This window comes from Octopus bimaculoides, chromosome 2 (assembly GCF_001194135.2).
Source record: "Octopus bimaculoides isolate UCB-OBI-ISO-001 chromosome 2, ASM119413v2, whole genome shotgun sequence".
NCBI lineage: Eukaryota > Metazoa > Mollusca > Cephalopoda > Octopoda > Octopodidae > Octopus > Octopus bimaculoides.
The window spans coordinates 87456058-87473279 of record NC_068982.1 but is presented as its reverse complement, the minus strand read 5'-3'; the positions used below and the strand labels follow the sequence as shown (position 1 = coordinate 87473279).

Here is a 17222-nt window from a genome sequence, read left to right as displayed (position 1 = left end):
TATAGGCGTAGGAGTGGCTGTATGGTAAGTAGCTTGCTTACCAACCAATTGGTTCCGGATTCAGTCCCACTGTATGGCACCTTTGGTAAGTGTCTTCGAACAAAAGCCTGGGACCGAATAAAGCCTTGTGAGTGGATTTGGTAGATGGAAACTGGAAGAAGCCCATCATATATGTGGGTGTGTGTATCTTTATTTGTCCCCGCCAACATCGCTTGACAACTGATGCTGGTGCGTTTACATACCCGTAACTTAGCAGTTCGGCAAAAGAGACTGATAGAATAAGTACTAAGCTTACAAAGAATAAGTCCTGGGGTCGAGTTAAACAACTAAAGGCAGTGCTTCAGCATGGCCGCAGTCAAATGATTGAAACAAATAGAAGAATATGCATGTGTGTGTTTATGCACAAATGTGTGTCTGAGAATATTTACATTCTGTGATTGTATGAGCTATGGTCAGTGTTCTGACCATAGATTTTTCCTCTACGTAAATTAATTTTTGGAAATGCGGTGGATTCTCAAACTTAGTTGAACTGATTTATACTGGTTACAGGTCACTAGTCCCTATCCAAGAATGTAAGCGTTTTAAATATTTTTCTATGCATACAGATGCTCTTATGCAGCCACCGACATTCAATTTTTTTTTTTTTTTTTGCTGTAAATAGGAAATATGGACAATATTGTTCGCTTTGACACAAAAAGAACTCTCTTCCCACCCCCACTCTCCTTGTGTCTGACAAGTTATCTTCTATGCAGGACACTTCTTGACCCAATAACATAGAGAAAACCTTTAGAGAAATGCTCAGTCAATTCTCTGGCGTTGTCTTTGCTCAATCAATACTTCAGGCTTTCATTGTGGAGAGGTGGAGGAGGCAATATCAGTAAAATGAATAAAAATAGATAGATAGATAGATAGATGCTCGTGCCCTCAAATACAAATCGCATCAGAGACTACTGGTGTTGTCCTCTAAAAATATTTTTGAGGTAACCCAAAATAATCAGTGTTACTCTTGGATAATTGTGAGGTTGAGACAATAAGCAGTTTATATAGATGTGTGATAGCTCAAGTGTAGCTAAAAGTTGGCTCAATTAAGAAGGCTCTTTTTTTCCATGTTGAACAGATCTACCAATTGATCCTGAGACATAAGTAGCCGATCTTATGCTGACGAGGTTTAATAATATCGGAATACGCCCGTAGTTTACCCTCTTACCTGCAAAAATTAGATTTTTCCTCTACGTAAATTAATTTTTGGAAATTATCTTGATTTCTTGAAATCATCTCCCCTTAATCTTTGGCAGCAGCTAACAATTATCACTAGGTTTTTGTAAAATGAATATTTCAATTCATTGGGAATTATTCGCTGACATCATTCAATATATTATAACTTATCTAAATTCATGCCACTGACTGACTAAAGTTATTTCCCTTATCCTAGTTTCTTTTATTTTTTTTAGCTTTCTAAAATTTACTCAAATTATTAGTGTCTAAAAATTTTCGCAAGTCTATATGTAAAATTTTATAGCAACTGCTCGAAGAAGTCGACTATACTATGCTGATGATGTCTAATAAAGCCTAAACATGTCCGTAGTTGTCTTTTTGACTGCTAAGGTTTGTCAATTACTTTTGTTAATTAGAATTTCAATTCCTTGTGATTTTTGTTGCTGACGTCATTATATACTTATTAGCCGACTTGAGTTATCTCTCTTTCTTAATTTATTTACGCAAATTATTTTTAGCTGAATATCTTACTCTATTTATAGAATTTTTTTATCAAATGTTCAAAGCAGATGTAGTAGACTGATGAGATCTAAAAAGACCAAAACATGCCTGTTGCCGTCTCTCTGAACGGCAAATATTTGTAAATTAATTTTTAGTTTTAGAAAATATTTCTCCATTAAAATTTTTTTTTTTTAGAGTTGCTAGACTTTTTTTGTTCTCCAACTAAACTGGAAATTTCAGTTCATTGCTAAATTTTACGTACTTCACAACTTGTAGCTCACTATAGTAAATTTCCTTTTTATGAAAGAGTATTTCTGTTAGCTGGGAGGGTACAGTCGAGGATGATATAGATCAAAAAGGCAATTTTTCATATTCTTATTTCGTTACGGGTTGTATTTAGGTTGTGGGTGGATTAAGTGCAAGTACAACACTGAAGCAAAACATATTGACTATGCTTCTCATTTTTTCGTAAAGCATTGTACACTAAAAAAAATAGTCATTACACCGACAGACGGCTGATTCGGTAATGCTTTGTATTTATTCCGACACTTCAGAGTTCAGATTCCACTGAGGTCAACTTTACCTGTTATTCTTCTGGAGTCGATAAAATAAGTACTTGATGAGCACTTAAATCGAAGTCATTGACAAACCTCATTTCCCCAAACTGCTGGCAAAATTTGAAACTATTATATTTACTGGCATATATCTCTCTCTTAGTGACAAAGAACCATCACAACTGATTTCGCATATTGGCCTAATGCCACAAAACTGTAGGTCATAGTTAAGAAAATTGTTAATTGTAAGGATTAATAGCTAAGGCCAACCTCGACATGATTTGTACTCAAAGTATTGGTGAATGATACGAAAGATAGTCATAGCTAAACACTACTACCGATTCTACCTTCAATTGTATTTCATGTCGATTCCAGCAGTATTTGAACATACAATGTAAAGAGACAGTCTACCATTCTGTCGTTGATGTCAATATTGCAATAGCTAATATCTTTCTCAATGAAAACTCGAAGAGATAAACTCTCACAAAGTTCTAACGGCAATTTCGATTCCTGGTTAAAATTATTTCACACCTCTATTTCACTTCAAAACCAAAAAGAAATTAAAAAAAAAAAAAGAAAAGCATCTATATGGAGGCACTACTTGCTGGAAACAGTAGCCAAATTTCTTTTTTACCACACTCAACCGTTTTACAGAAGATAAGAACCTATTTGATATTGGATATTGTTACAAAACTCGAAATCTTTACAGCTTAATACTTTTTGGTCATAAGTAGTTCTGCTTGATCAAGGCTAAACAGTAATATTAATCTCACAATTTCCTTTCCCCCTTTGCGTCTATAAAAAAGAAACCTTTTAACTATTAGTGAAATAGATAAATAATTTGCAACACCAACCAACAAGGAACTTTACACTTCAGCTCTCAACACCGTTATACTCTTCAGTCGCTAGAGTCTGAATCGCTATTTAAGGAATTTTCGCCAATTATCGATGACTGCTTTCGCTTTTTCAAATGTGATAAATCCTGCTGGTGCATTCATAACTTGTGGTAAAATCATTTTCTCATAATGATAAAATGTTTGTTGATAGATTTCTGTCATGTTATATTGAGTAAAAATATAGAGATCGAAAAATACAAGACTTTTTTTTCATTATTTAAACACTATTCAAATTTTTATAGTTAGGTTATCTTATGAAATTCGTAAAATCTCATAAAATTCGTGAAATACGATGAAGGGATGGAGCAGCAATATTGCATTGAAAAACCGTATGTAATACAAGTCGTTTTTCATTTTTTGTTTACATATCCAGTTCGCGTTACATACACTCTCTTATATGAATTTATATTGCTGAAGTGTGTGCCTACTAACGTGAACTGGATATGATGTAAACAAAAAATGAGCGACAGGTGGGATTTGAACTTGTAACATCTTGATTCAGTCCCAACTAGCTGTTTTTTTATGTCTATATGTATCCTAATCTATACATTTTCCTGTTAAATACAATATGAAGAAATATTTTTTTTGTGCAATACTAGTTTAAAACATTAAATTATGTAGCTGTTGCCTTGTAATTTTCTGTGTGTTGTGAATATACGTGATGTTGCTTTATTTACATGGCGATCTAAAGTTCTATAGGAGAACCGTAAGAAGTTATTCTTGCCAAGGCATACAAGAAACACTTTTTTTTTTTACCAGCTATGTGATAGTGTTTTGATTTGTTTTTGTTTTATTAACCGAAGAATTTGTTATAGATAATATTCCATTTGACAACTTCTATCTATCTGTGTGGATTGTTTTACATACCGATCGTTATTTATCTTCGTTTTGTCAAAGAGGTGTCGTAATGTGATGAGTATATTAGTTATATCTTAATTTATCGATCTCTTGAAGTAATCAAAGAAATAGAGCGTAATGTAATTTTAGATCAAAATAGTGAAATGCTGGAAAAGACAACACATAACCCTCTCTTTTGCATAGACACAAGGCCTAAAATTTGGCGTACTTGACTGATACTTATTTTATAGATCCCGACAAGGTGAAAAACTAAATCGACGTCGGCGGAATTTGAACTCGGAAAGACAACATACAATTGATAAATGTTTAGATACTGTTTTGTATTATATCTGTTAATATGAGAGGATTTCTATCTTTTGTAAAAATGTTTTTTTTCTTTTTTTAAGAATTTAGTTATTGATTGTTGTGAGTAGACTGAGAAAAAACTGGGTATTAGATGCGGTGAGATCCTTCCACCAAAACTTAGCACCGTTCTATGAGATTTATTAAAATAATTATCCTTTAAACTCATTAAAAACATCAGATTTAATAAATATTCTTGCTTTCTCGTAGAGGTTATAAATTTTCTTGCTAATATGATTTTTTTTTTTTGTATGTATATTTTATCTGGCTTCATTCGTTGGATGGCGGACATATAGACAAGGCTTCTTCAAGAGTTTTTAGTTTATTAGATCAACATCAATTAATATTTATTTCATATATCTATATTTATCGATCTGGTTAAGTTACCTTTTTCTTTTTTTAGACAACACTAGTGAACACATACGCGCACACACACACACACACACACATGGGCGCTCTCTACACAAATGGTTAGGAAGTTTCCTTTGTAGTCACTATGCTCTGTTTTGTTCCCACTGTCGGACGACAGTAATCTTCCGACAGTACCATGACATCATCATCATCATTTAGTATCAGTTTTCCATGCTGGCATGGGTTGGACAATTTAACAGGGGCTGGTAAGCCAGAGAACTGTGCCAAGTTCTACTGTCGGATCTAGTTCAAAACGGGGGCACCAGTATTTTCTTAACGAAACACTTTGAAACTTGGGACACTGGTAGAATGTGTCATATAAAACATCTTTTTCTCTTAGTCTTCTTAACAAAAAAAACGTACATCGCAAGTTATTTCATGTTAAAGTTGTCGTATTTCTGTAATTTCAACCAATGACTGACGTCCATTCAGTCGTATACATTAAGTGCTGACTACGTAAACAAACGATTCTGGCGGTGATAAAATTATTATGGCTGAAGCATATTGGCAGTAGGGTTAGGGTTAGGCAGTAGCTAATAATCCTTTCATACAGTTCAGGCAGATGTTAACGAAATAAACACGCGTGAAAGAAAATGAAAAAAGCAAATGTTGTACACATACAGTTCAGGCAGATGTTAACGAAATTATAAATGGAGATTAAATACGCTTTACACCGCTTAAACTGCCAAAGTGGTAAGTGTAAACAGCTGAATACTTGTCAGTGATTGGTTGAAATTATCGAAATAAGACAATTTTTTACATGAAATAACTCCGAATACAAAAATTTTTTTCTGTTCTATAACACAAAATAGATAAGTATACGAAGTTTGAAAGTCTTTCGGTACCAAAAACACTACATAAAACATAAATGAAAACTGGTGCCCCCGTTTTGAACTAGATCCCTACTGTCTGCTTTGACACTGTTTCTACGACTGGATGCCCATTGGTAACTGCACCAATGAGGTCACCAAATAACTTGCAAGACAAACACTCTTTGACTGGAAGGGGGAGTAGTATTGAGGGAGGACGCTTTGTACCAATTGATAAGTATAATAGAGGGATAGATATATGTATCTTACTGTAGAGGAGATAAATGACAACCTCACTTGGAAAAGAAAGAGAAAAAGATAGTTACAAAGAAAGGAAAAGAGACAGAGATGTGTCAGGGAATGTACCCTCAAGGTACATTGGTGGGTGAATATAAGTGTAGTGGTATAGAGGATTCGACAAGTTGAGTTGGTGGGGGAGGTAGAGGGGAGAATTTCATAAGAGTGTGAGGAGAGATGGGTTAGAGGTGGCTGGAGCAAGTGATGGTGAGTGATATAGGAGTGGCTGGGTGTGGAGTGGGCTATAGTAGACATGTGAAGGTGTTGAGAGTGATAGCAGATAAGAGAGATGTTAAGGGTGGAATGTAGCAGAGAGAAGGTGTTAAGGATAAGAGAGCAATGGCTGAAGACACAGAAAGGAGGTGATTGGTGGAAATAGTGGCCAGGGAAGATAATGAGAAATGGAAGTGGTTTCAGGACAGGAAAAGTAACCAAAATGGATGGGATATAATATATACCTGCTCAGCTCTCAGGTGATTACAGCAGCCAAATAGTGCCATAGATAGAGAAGTGATGATTGTTAGGGGATGAGATGTGAGGAAAATGCTTGATGGGGCTGACAAAGTAGAGGTGGGGGCGGAGCATTACCAAGGTGGTTTTAGGATATCATTTCTGTTGTGGTGAATAGCTTTTCTTGAGCACAGCAAAACACCAATCATCTCAGTCCTTTGTCATCTCTTCCATAAGGCTCAGCATCTTAAAATCAGCCTTCAATACTTCATCCCATGTTTTCCTAGGTCTCCCTCTTCCACAAGTTCCATCCACTGTAAGTGATTGGCACTTCATTATTTCAAGTGTCCTCATCCAAACGCATCACACCACCAAACCATTGCAGTCTTCTTTCTTGCACACTACATCTAATTCCTCTTATGCATAACTTTTCTCTCAACACACAAGCACTTTCTTGTACATGCATACTGACATAGCGCATCCATTGGAGCTTACTAGTTTCATTCCTCTCGTGTCTTTGCATGTCCTCTGCATTTAGAGATCACATCTCACTACCATGTAGCATTTCAGTTCATAAACAAACATCATACATTCTTCTTTTTACTCAGTGAGAGAGTTGCCAGTTAAAAGCTTTCTGAATTTTCTCCATCCTATTCTTATTTTAGCAACAACACTTTTGAAGCATCTTCCCCCACTGCAAATTAGGTCACTTCGGTAACAATAATCATCTACTAACTTTAGAGAGCCTGCAAGGCACTTGAGAAAATCAGTCAAGGTATGCTGTGCTTGAGAAGACCTGTCAAGCTAAGTGAAATCATGGTCATGGCCAATGCTATTGTCACGTAACTAGCACCTGTACTAGTGGCATGTAAAAAGCACCCTTTGAATGTTGGGCCTCATGGAGGCAGTGACAATTGACTGAGATCTTTGGTGATATACTGTGCTTGAGAAGACCTGTCAAGCCAAGTGAGATCATAGTTGTAGCCAGTGCCAGTGCTATGTAACTAGCACCTATGCCGATGGCAGTAAAAAAAGCATCCACTGCACTCTTAGAGTGGTTGGCATTAAGAAGGGCATCCAGTTGTGGAAATTATGCCAAATCAGATTGGAATCTAGTGCAGCTTACCAGTTTTCAGTCAAACCATCCAACTCATGCCAGCATGGAAAATGAACATTAAATGATGATGAATTTTTCCCTGTATCTGTAGTCTTTATGACTTCTGTGCATCTTCCACACACAAACACTACTTTCTCTGTTAACCTCCCTTCCACAGCACCTCTTTTGTGTCCATCACTTGCACTGGCACACTGTATTGCACTGTATGAAATTTCTGCCTGTACCTTTCTTACATACCAAGCAGGGTCATTGTAGAGGCATATGGTTTAATGGTTAGGGTGTTGGACTCATGATCGTAAGGTTGTGGTTTTGATTCCTGGACTGGGCAATGCATTGTGTTCTTGAGCAAAACACTTCATTTCATGTTAATCCATTCCATCCAGCTGGCAAAACTGAGTAACCCTGCAATGGACTGGCATCCAGTCCAGGTGGGAAATATATATGCCATGAAACCTGGAAACTGACCCTTATGAGTTGGTATGACTCGAGAAGGTAACTTTACCTTTACTTTAAGCAGGGTCATTTATATGAAGAGGGTAGAGTTTTGTTTATTTTCTTACTTACTAGAACTTTGGTCTTTGCTAAGTTAACTTTACGGTCCTTCAGTTCCAGGTTTTACTTCCATGCCTAGAATTTTTTTTTAAACTCTGTTACAAATTTTACAGATTCTGCTATAAGGATGAAATCATCAGCATATAGTAGTTCTCAGGGGCAGCCAGTCTTAAACTCATCTGTTATGGCCTGGAGGATGCTGATGAATTGGAGGGGAGTGAGAAACAAGCCCTAGTGAACACCTACTTATACACTAAATTTATCACTGTACTCATATGTCCATATTTTTTTTAAATAGATATGTTTTATATAGTTGGATGTCCTTCTTCTCATCAATCTTTTCATGTATATATGTATGTGTATATATATATATATATATATATATATGGGACATGGACACATGCACTCACACATACACACATGAAAAGTTTCTGCATACTTTCCATTCATTCACAAGCTACAGTAGAATTGTTCAAGGTACCATGCTGTAGAATAGAACCCAGAACCATGTAATGTGAATCAAACTTGTAACTACACAACACATTATCATCTGAACCTTTGTTAAAAATTATATGATAGCTTGTACCATCAGTTCTCTAGTGTTCAATATAGAAAGTCTGGAATGCCACTGTGGTGGACAGATTTGTGTCAGCCAGGCATCAAATACAACCAAATGGCAACACACTGAATTTTAATCTATAACAATCAAGATCAATCACATATGTCAGAACTGTGCAACATTTGATGAAATCTGCAAACAACTCATTGAAGCAACATGATATGTGCAAGCATTTGTTACTTTGCCAATAACTGTCAACAAGTGCATAACTGGTATGACAAACTTTACACAGCCTACACAATATTTGTTGAAAAAAAAATATTGATGCTAGGTTTTTTAGTCAAAGAAATCGATCCCAGAATTTATTCTTTGTAAGCCTAGTACTTATTCTATCAATCTCTTTTGCCGAACCACTAAGTTATGGAGATGTAAACACACAACATCGGTTGTCAAGCAATGGTGGGGGGGAAAAAACGCAGATGTAAAGACACACACACATATTAATATATACATATGTATATATATATATGTGTGCGTGTGTGTATAATCCACTCACAAGGCTTTGGTCGGCCCAAGGCTTTAGTATAAGACACTTGCTCAAGGTACCACGCAGTTGGACTGATCCTGGAAGCATGTGTCTAGTAGATTAAATCTTCATCATCTTTTTACACCTGCTTTTCATGCTGGTATAGGTTGGACAGGTAATTGCTGCATTCCTAGATAGATCAAAGGATCATGTCTTGCTCATTAGTTTCTTTTTTCAGATTGGTTTTTATAGTTGAATGCCCTTCCTAACACCAGCCACTTTACAGAATGTTTTGGGTACATTTTGCACATGGTAGGGATTTGTAATGTCTGTGACAAACCTCTTGACCCCTCAGTTAACAAAATATACTGAATGCATTTTATCATGGCACTAGCATGAGAGAGGATGGGAATGAGGGTAGATAAATACAGAGAATGAATGATGGGTACATCAGCTAATTTTGATATGTTTACATATTTTAGAATAGATATAATATCTAACATAGCAATAAAGGCAATTCCAAGTTTTAAACCATTATTATTTTTATTTTGCAGTGAATCATAAAAGCCTGCCCCAGGAAAGTTGTGCAAAAACATTTTGCTGGAGACAACGCTATGAGAGCAATATGCCTGCTAACTCGCTGTCAGATACTTCTTTTTATTGGATTACTTGTGAACATTATTATTTTGCTTTATCTTCTTAAAGTTCAAAATGATTTGCAATATGGACGACCACAAGTGCAATACAAAAATAAAGTTGAAAAAGTTCAATATGCTGAATTCACAGATTCAGTAACATTAATCATTCGAGAATTTGAGGATTTTGAAAATTATGTTGTAGCTACGTTGAAGGGAATCTTAGGAATTATACCTGACCTACAAGTCTTAGTTTTTACTGATCATCAACCATATCCACCTCTTTTACTAAATGAAGTCCCCAATGCTAGACTTGTAGTTTTACATCCAAGTGCTGAACAGTCATGGTCTTCATCTCTCCCCCATACATATATTAAAACACCTTTTTTGCTAATTATTCCAGATGCCGTCAAACTAGTTGATCCACATAGTTTGTTGTCTGCTTTTAATTATTTAAAGCAACATTCATATTTGTCTTCTGTTGCCTTGGTAACTGGGCGAGATCATTCTAGTTGTCTGAATCTCCATGTAGATTTGAGACGCTGGACACTAACTTATGAAAACACTGGTTTATTTCAAGAATGTGATGCTGTGTCTGGTGAGCATGCAATATTAACACGTTCAGATAAATTCCTTGAGTTCCCATTCTCATTTCTACAACCAATGACAACAGGCTTTTATATCCAAGCTGCTTTAAGAGATTGGAAAAGTATTATTTTCAAAGACTCTGTATTTGTTGGCAACCCTAATTTATTTAGTGACCCTCACAAAAAATGGAAACACAAGAAACAGGTAGCTGTGCGTCTAAAAAATCTTTACAAACAACTTCGTATCAAGAAAGTAGTTCTTCCAGGGGATGGGCATGTAATGTGGTATGGTTGTACCAAAGAAACTACCCGATGTTTTGGAACAGTAGTTAATGATATGCCTGAATATATTTATGAAGGCAAATGGACACCTCCATGTTGTTTAGAAGCTGTTCGAACTACTTCAAGGCATGTTTTTCAGATTCTGGAGGACTGTAAGGTACGTTACTGGCTAGAAGGAGGTAGTTTGTTAGGAGCAGCACGAAGTGGTGATATCATTCCATGGGATTATGATGTTGACATTGGAATTTACAAAGAAGATATTGGCAAATGCCAGCCACTTGTTGAATGTGAAAAAGAAAAGTTTGTTGACCCTGAAGGTTTTCTCTGGGAAAAAGCTACAGAAGGAGATTTTTTCAGAGTTCAGTACAGCAGCTCGAATCATATGCACGTTGATATTTTCCCATTTTATTCTAAAAATTCTACAATGACAAAGGATACCTGGATACCAGGACACAGACAAGATACAGAGTTTCCTGAAAAATATCTAAATCCTTTAACAAAGGTTCCGTTTGCTGGTTCAATGGCATCTGCTCCAAATAATGTTAGGGAATTCTTAGAATTTAAATTTGGGGAAGGAGTAATTGAAAATCCACGGTATCCTAATTCAAACCGAGTCATTCGCTGAACACTTCATTCACAAATCATAAGGAGAATAATCAAAATTATATATAATAATTGAGCTTGCTAGATATAACCTCACTAAATTGTAATAATTCAATCATTTAAAAGGTATAAGTTAATTTTAATTTCTACATTCCATGTGTACGTATTTTTAAGTTTGCATGCACATTCAACAAAATGACCAAAAGTCTACAATGCTCTTGGACTTATGAATGCATTCCTGACTCTGCATGCACATGTATATGTCTTTTCCTCAGATCATATTGTGCTTGTTCAAACTGTTCACCAAGCTGGCTAGGAAAAAAAAAAAGAGGAAGAGGAAGAAAAGATGACTTGGTTGTCATCTCATCTTCTCCACAAATATTTGTTAAAATTACTTTTAAAAGTTGTGCACATTTTAATTCTCCCATGTAAAGTCAGTGTTAATAATTTCTTGTTAATGAAACTTTCTTTTTCTAAACATAAATTTAATTTAGTATACCTAGAAATTAATCAATTTAATTGAACAAGTTGCTGTACATAATTTGTCCTCAAGAGTACATTTTTAAAAACAGAAAGTTTTGTTTATGATGTATGTTGTTATATGAGATGCAGGTTAATTATCTTCATCATCCTATAAGTTCAGTAATTTATAAGGAAATAGTCAGAGATTTTTTTGTTGCTGTAGTTCAAACAAGTTGTGCATATTTACACTATTTTGCTGGTGGATTAACTTTGTAAATACTTTTCTAATCATATTTCCTTAAGCATTATTGTTGAATGGAGATTCCTTTCATCAAGTAAATTAATTGGTGGCAGATATATTTTCAGTAATTAAGTTAAAGACATTTACAGGAATGAATTCTGATTCCTTCTTTTTTAAGAATTCATCAACAGTTCTCAGACAAATTTTTAAAAAGAAGGAAAGTGAATTAATCCTGGAAGAATCATTAATTTGATAAATAAAAATAATCCACTGTGATTTATGTATTTAGTACTTTACCTTAAGTTGTGATTCTTCCTGCTTTAAATGGTAACAACAACAACAGCAGGTAAAGGAATATGCATAAAACTATAAATAATACCACAAAAGGAATATATATATGTATATATATGTGTGTGTGTGTATATATATGTACTCATAAACAACACTGTAAGAAGAAATTACACATAAGTAGCACCACTAACATTTTAAGTTCTCCATCAGATATATTTGAATGTTCTTTTACTATTGTTTAATTTAGTCTTTCAGAAATAATGAGCTACCAGTTCCCTTAAGTCTATGGTATTCCTGAGAATGTACTTGATGGAAGTTTAACTGAAATATTTTATCAGCATTTTTAAATGCAAAATACATTGCCGTTTGTATTTTTCTATATTTCCATCAGGGTACTTCTCATCTATTTTTCTTACATCATGTTTTATAAAAATATACATTTTGGAAATGATCCTTCTAGAAATCAACTGATGTTGTGAGCTATATTCTCTTCATAAATTTTGCTGAATCAAACATTTTTGTTTATTACACCACAATGGTTTTAAGGTACTTTTATCTTTCTCTCTCTTTAGTACCTTAATTCCTATCTCATGCTCCTGAATAGTGACAACATATCTTTGACATATGATTTTTAAACAGAAATTGTTTTCAAAGGTAGTTGTCCTCTTTTTTGTGTTGATATTGTTATGCTGATGTCTTACCTTTGTATTAAATCATCCATAGCTGTTTATAGGAAGATATTTATTAATTTTTTTGGTGGGGGGATCTACTTAGGTAAATGTTTTCATCAACTCACAGAATTTCACACTTTCAATGTATTTTTGAAAAATTTACTGCTGACTTTTGCGTTATACATCTATGTTGTTTAAATGATATGTTTTATTTATCAGTTAATCTGAGAAAGTAGACTGATTCTTGTAGTTTTAAGTCTTCCCTGACTGGAAGAAAATACACATGGCTGAGTAAGATTGATCTAGTTACTTTTCTGTTGGTTAATAGGAGGAAAATATGATCAACAAGAGAGTTACGAGGGGTGGATGGGTACACTTCTAGGGGTGAAAGGATTGTTTCAGTGCAAAGTGTGAAAATTAGGGAAAGAATAATAATGTGATATGAAAAGGTGAGCGAAATCTGTGTTTCAGAGAAGTGAATATACGATGATGTGTGTGTTGCTAGGTGGGATTAGTGAGTAAGAATGTATAATTTTCTGATATACACAGTTCCTCAAATGTACTTGAGCTGGAACTTTACATACATTATATTATAGACATACTTTATTTTAGATGGAATCTCATTGTTTACAGAATTATTGTATTTTCTGAATTTTGCATTTCAGAAATGGAGAGTCTACTCACAGATGTTTGAGGGGCTTTTTGTTCATATTTAATTGTAATTTCAACTAGTTAATTCTTAAGTTTGGACATTTCTGTCATGGATATAACTTGAAAAGAAGATGAAGTGTTCAAGTGTTTTTTCTACAGCTAATTGGAAATTACATTTCTCTCAATCAAAAAGTGTTGTATTTATTGGTGATATAACAATTGTCTATGATTTATTTATTCTATTTATTTGAAAACCTTTGGTTCTTCAAGAACTGATACTTGGAAATGTTGGAACAAAATTTGTTAAGTTCTTACAAAGCATATCAGTGTAATTTGTATATAAATCAGAATAAAAACGTTAGATAAACATAACATTATATATATATATATATATATATATATATATATATATATCTGATGGTTGAAAAAATATATATATATATGTTTATTTCACGAAAAATAAAACTATGTGATATGTTTTGATGTTCATGTAAAATTTTCTGCTGTATGTAATGTGATATCAATAGCTGTGAATATAGAACTATAGTTTGTGATAGCTTTACCTCTAGAATATAAAATTTTACAGAATGTGATATCATCAACTGCTTCAATTAGACAGAACATCTTGTTGCAAGTGTCACACAACAATATAGCTATTACAGGCAACATTATATGAATACTGAAAATAACTAAACTTAACAATATATTACATGTGAATAATATTAAAAGTATCACAAAAGGCATTAATTTTTTTTTTTTTTTTGTAATGACGTATTGCTATTAAACCCTTTATTCTATAGTTTGTGACATATTTAGATGTGTAATATAGAACGTTTTTTTATGAAGTATATTGTTTCTAATTTGTCTAAATTTCTCTTCTTTTATGATATTAATGTTGCCAAATCTTACACTTGTTTTCAAATATGACCATCGAATTATTGAAGAAAGTATTAATCCTAAACTACAAATACAAAAATGATGACTGTTTTGTCACATTTGTGTTGGTATTTTCTTTTGTATTTTTCATTGAATAAACATATAACACCTCATATATTATTTTATGTATGTATATTCTATATTATGGCATGGCTGTATGATTGAGAAGCTTGCTTACCAATCATGTGATCTTAGGTTCAGTCCCATTGCATGGCACCTTTGGAAAGTGTTTCCTACTATAGCCCTACATCAACCAAAGCTTTGTGACTGGATTTGAAAGAAGTCTATCATGTGTGTGAGCATGCACCTTTGTCTTGAAATTATGTGATGGTTGAAAATGAGCATTGCTCTCATAGAAGCATTGTAATTCATTTACAGTCTTTTGTGAAAAATATTCTCATCATAGGAATCATTACCGTGCTTGGAAACAGTTGAGGGTTGGCTGTAGGAAGAGTATCCAACCATAGAAAATCTGCCTCAACAAATTTTGTCTGACACATGCAAGTATGGAAAAGTGAGATGTTAAATGATGATCATAATGTTGAAAGAGCTTCAAAATGTATCAATAAACTACATGTTGATGACACAAGCTACGACCATTGGCTCAATAGCACATAGTTTCTTCTTTTTGCTTCTTCTTTTGCTGCCCCAATGGCCTCTACTCTTTTGAACTGACTAGTTGCATATCCTCTTCATCCAGGCCCAGCTGTCTCTCTTCTTGTCACTCTCTGTATATCTTATCTCTTCAACTCTTCATTACAACTGCAATGCAACGCTCTGGCATTACCTCTCCATCCACACTTTCCCTATGGGTACTGATGTCTGGTGGTTGACAATATTGCAAAGACATTAACTTAACCATCTTTGCTGTGCCTAGGTCATTTCCAGAAGCAAGACCCACCTTACCACTCATGGATTCACCCTGAAGGAAACACAATATGTTTGCAGTATCTATGAAACCACAAGGGATACTGGATATTGGTTATGTATAGGTCCCTCCCTCTGGATTTTCTGTAGGAATTTATTTTCACTCTTAGCTTTTTTTTTAAATACTTAATAAATTACCCGACAAAGCAACAGAGGTTTATACTTATAGTGGGCATAGTTTATGCAAAGTAGTCCTGCTCTCTCGTCCTTCAAACTTGTATTGGTCTGGTGCAACAAGTGCTAAAAGCCAAGTGGTTATCAGGATGCAGGATTTGTCTAGAGTTACCTTCTCTTAGATAAGCAGCAAAAGAGCTGAAGGACTTGATCTACCCAAGGCCTATTAGGGTGTCTGTGAGTGACCTTCTAGATGCAATTCCATGCCATGCTAATTAACTCATAGCTGGAACCCTGACAGATACCACTCCAGATTAGAGTAGACCTGGGATCAATAGTAACATACAGAGATGAATATTAACCACATCTGTTTTGCCAGTATGAGAGAGGTTTTGGCCATTGCTTCTCTTCCACAGACTCTTAATCTTATTTTACCAAGGTGCAAGATCATTTTCCCAATCAAACAAATTAATCCTACCTTCAAAACAAAGTAAAAAAAATCTGGTAAGTTTAAAGTTATTTCAATTTGTTAAGAAACCCAATATTTCCTTTGTTATTTTCTTAGAACAAAATAACCAACTGAAGGCTTGCAAAGACTATGAACACATGCCCTTCCTCCAGTACAAACCAGTAAGCTGCAGTTCTGGGAAGAAGAATTGAGAATCATGTTTAGTTTGGAGAGTTGGTGAAGTGATACAGTGGTGATTCTAAGCAGAGTAGAGATAGCTGCATTGAATAAGGTTAGATGGAGGTAGGGTGCTGAAGTAAGGAAAGCTAAGCAGTAGAAGATCTTCAACCTTATGCAAGTGTTTTGGCCCTTAACTCCTTACACTCTAAGAGGGCTGGGCTGGATCCGAGTTTTGACTTCTGGATACTCCTCTGGAGATTTAGATAGAAGTAGTTTGCAGCTATGCTATTCAGGAGAATAAAAGTCATTTTAGTATCAGCAGAAGTTACTGAGAGGGAAAGAAAACAGGATGTGTGGGTGAGTGTTTGTAAGGTGTAGGTGAATGAATATTTGCACACGAACCAGATAGCCATTTGTTTTTCTTTGCAGTATAAGTTGTTTGCATTTATGTAGCAGTACTGCCCCATCTGTGTAAGTAATGCTCTAATTTAGATCACACATGAGCTTTATAACGATACAACAACTGGTCAAGATTGAAGTATTTTATTTTCTGAAAAGGAAGCCTTATGTTTAGAATGCAATATTGACAATATTATACCTGTGTGTTTGCCATAGATGGTGGTGGCAGCAGCGGCGGCTGCTGCTGCTGCTGTTGCTGTTTAGTCACAAGTGAACTCTGAGCAGAACTATGACAAAAAGTATTCCAGCCATCACTATCCTGTTATTTTAGGGGTCACTAGGACTATGTGGTCTAATGTGTTTTTTGCAAACTACCTCGTCGACGAGTGACAGGGACCTTCTCTTTGTGGCTGGAGACTTCAACGGTCATGTCGGACGTCGTGCTGGGGGCTTCCATGGCATACATGGAGGCTATGGCTTCGGTTCCCGCAACGAGGAGGGAACCAGACTGCTGGAGTTCTGTGATGCAACCAATCTTATGGTCTGCAATACCAACTTCAGGAAACCTGCCAGTCACCTAGTCACCTACCGCTCCGGCAGACACTCTAGCCAAATCGACTACATCCTCGCCAGAAATAGGGAAAGAGGGCGGCTTATAAATGCCAAAACCTACCCTGGCGAAGAATGTACCCCACAACATAGATTAGT

General features: G+C 35.1%; 1 protein-coding gene across 1 annotated transcript; it reads left to right on the top strand.

Annotated features, from left to right (window-relative positions):
- Positions 1-1966: 1966 nt before the first annotated feature.
- Positions 1967-14561, top strand: LOC106875844 (ribitol 5-phosphate transferase FKRP). The gene is made up of 2 exons (XM_014924137.2): positions 1967-3276; positions 9642-14561. Exon 2 carries the CDS (start codon positions 9702-9704, stop codon positions 11214-11216), a length of 1515 nt encoding a protein of 504 aa, XP_014779623.1. The 5' UTR covers positions 1967-3276; positions 9642-9701; the 3' UTR covers positions 11217-14561.
- The last annotated feature ends 2661 nt before the right edge of the window (positions 14562-17222 follow it).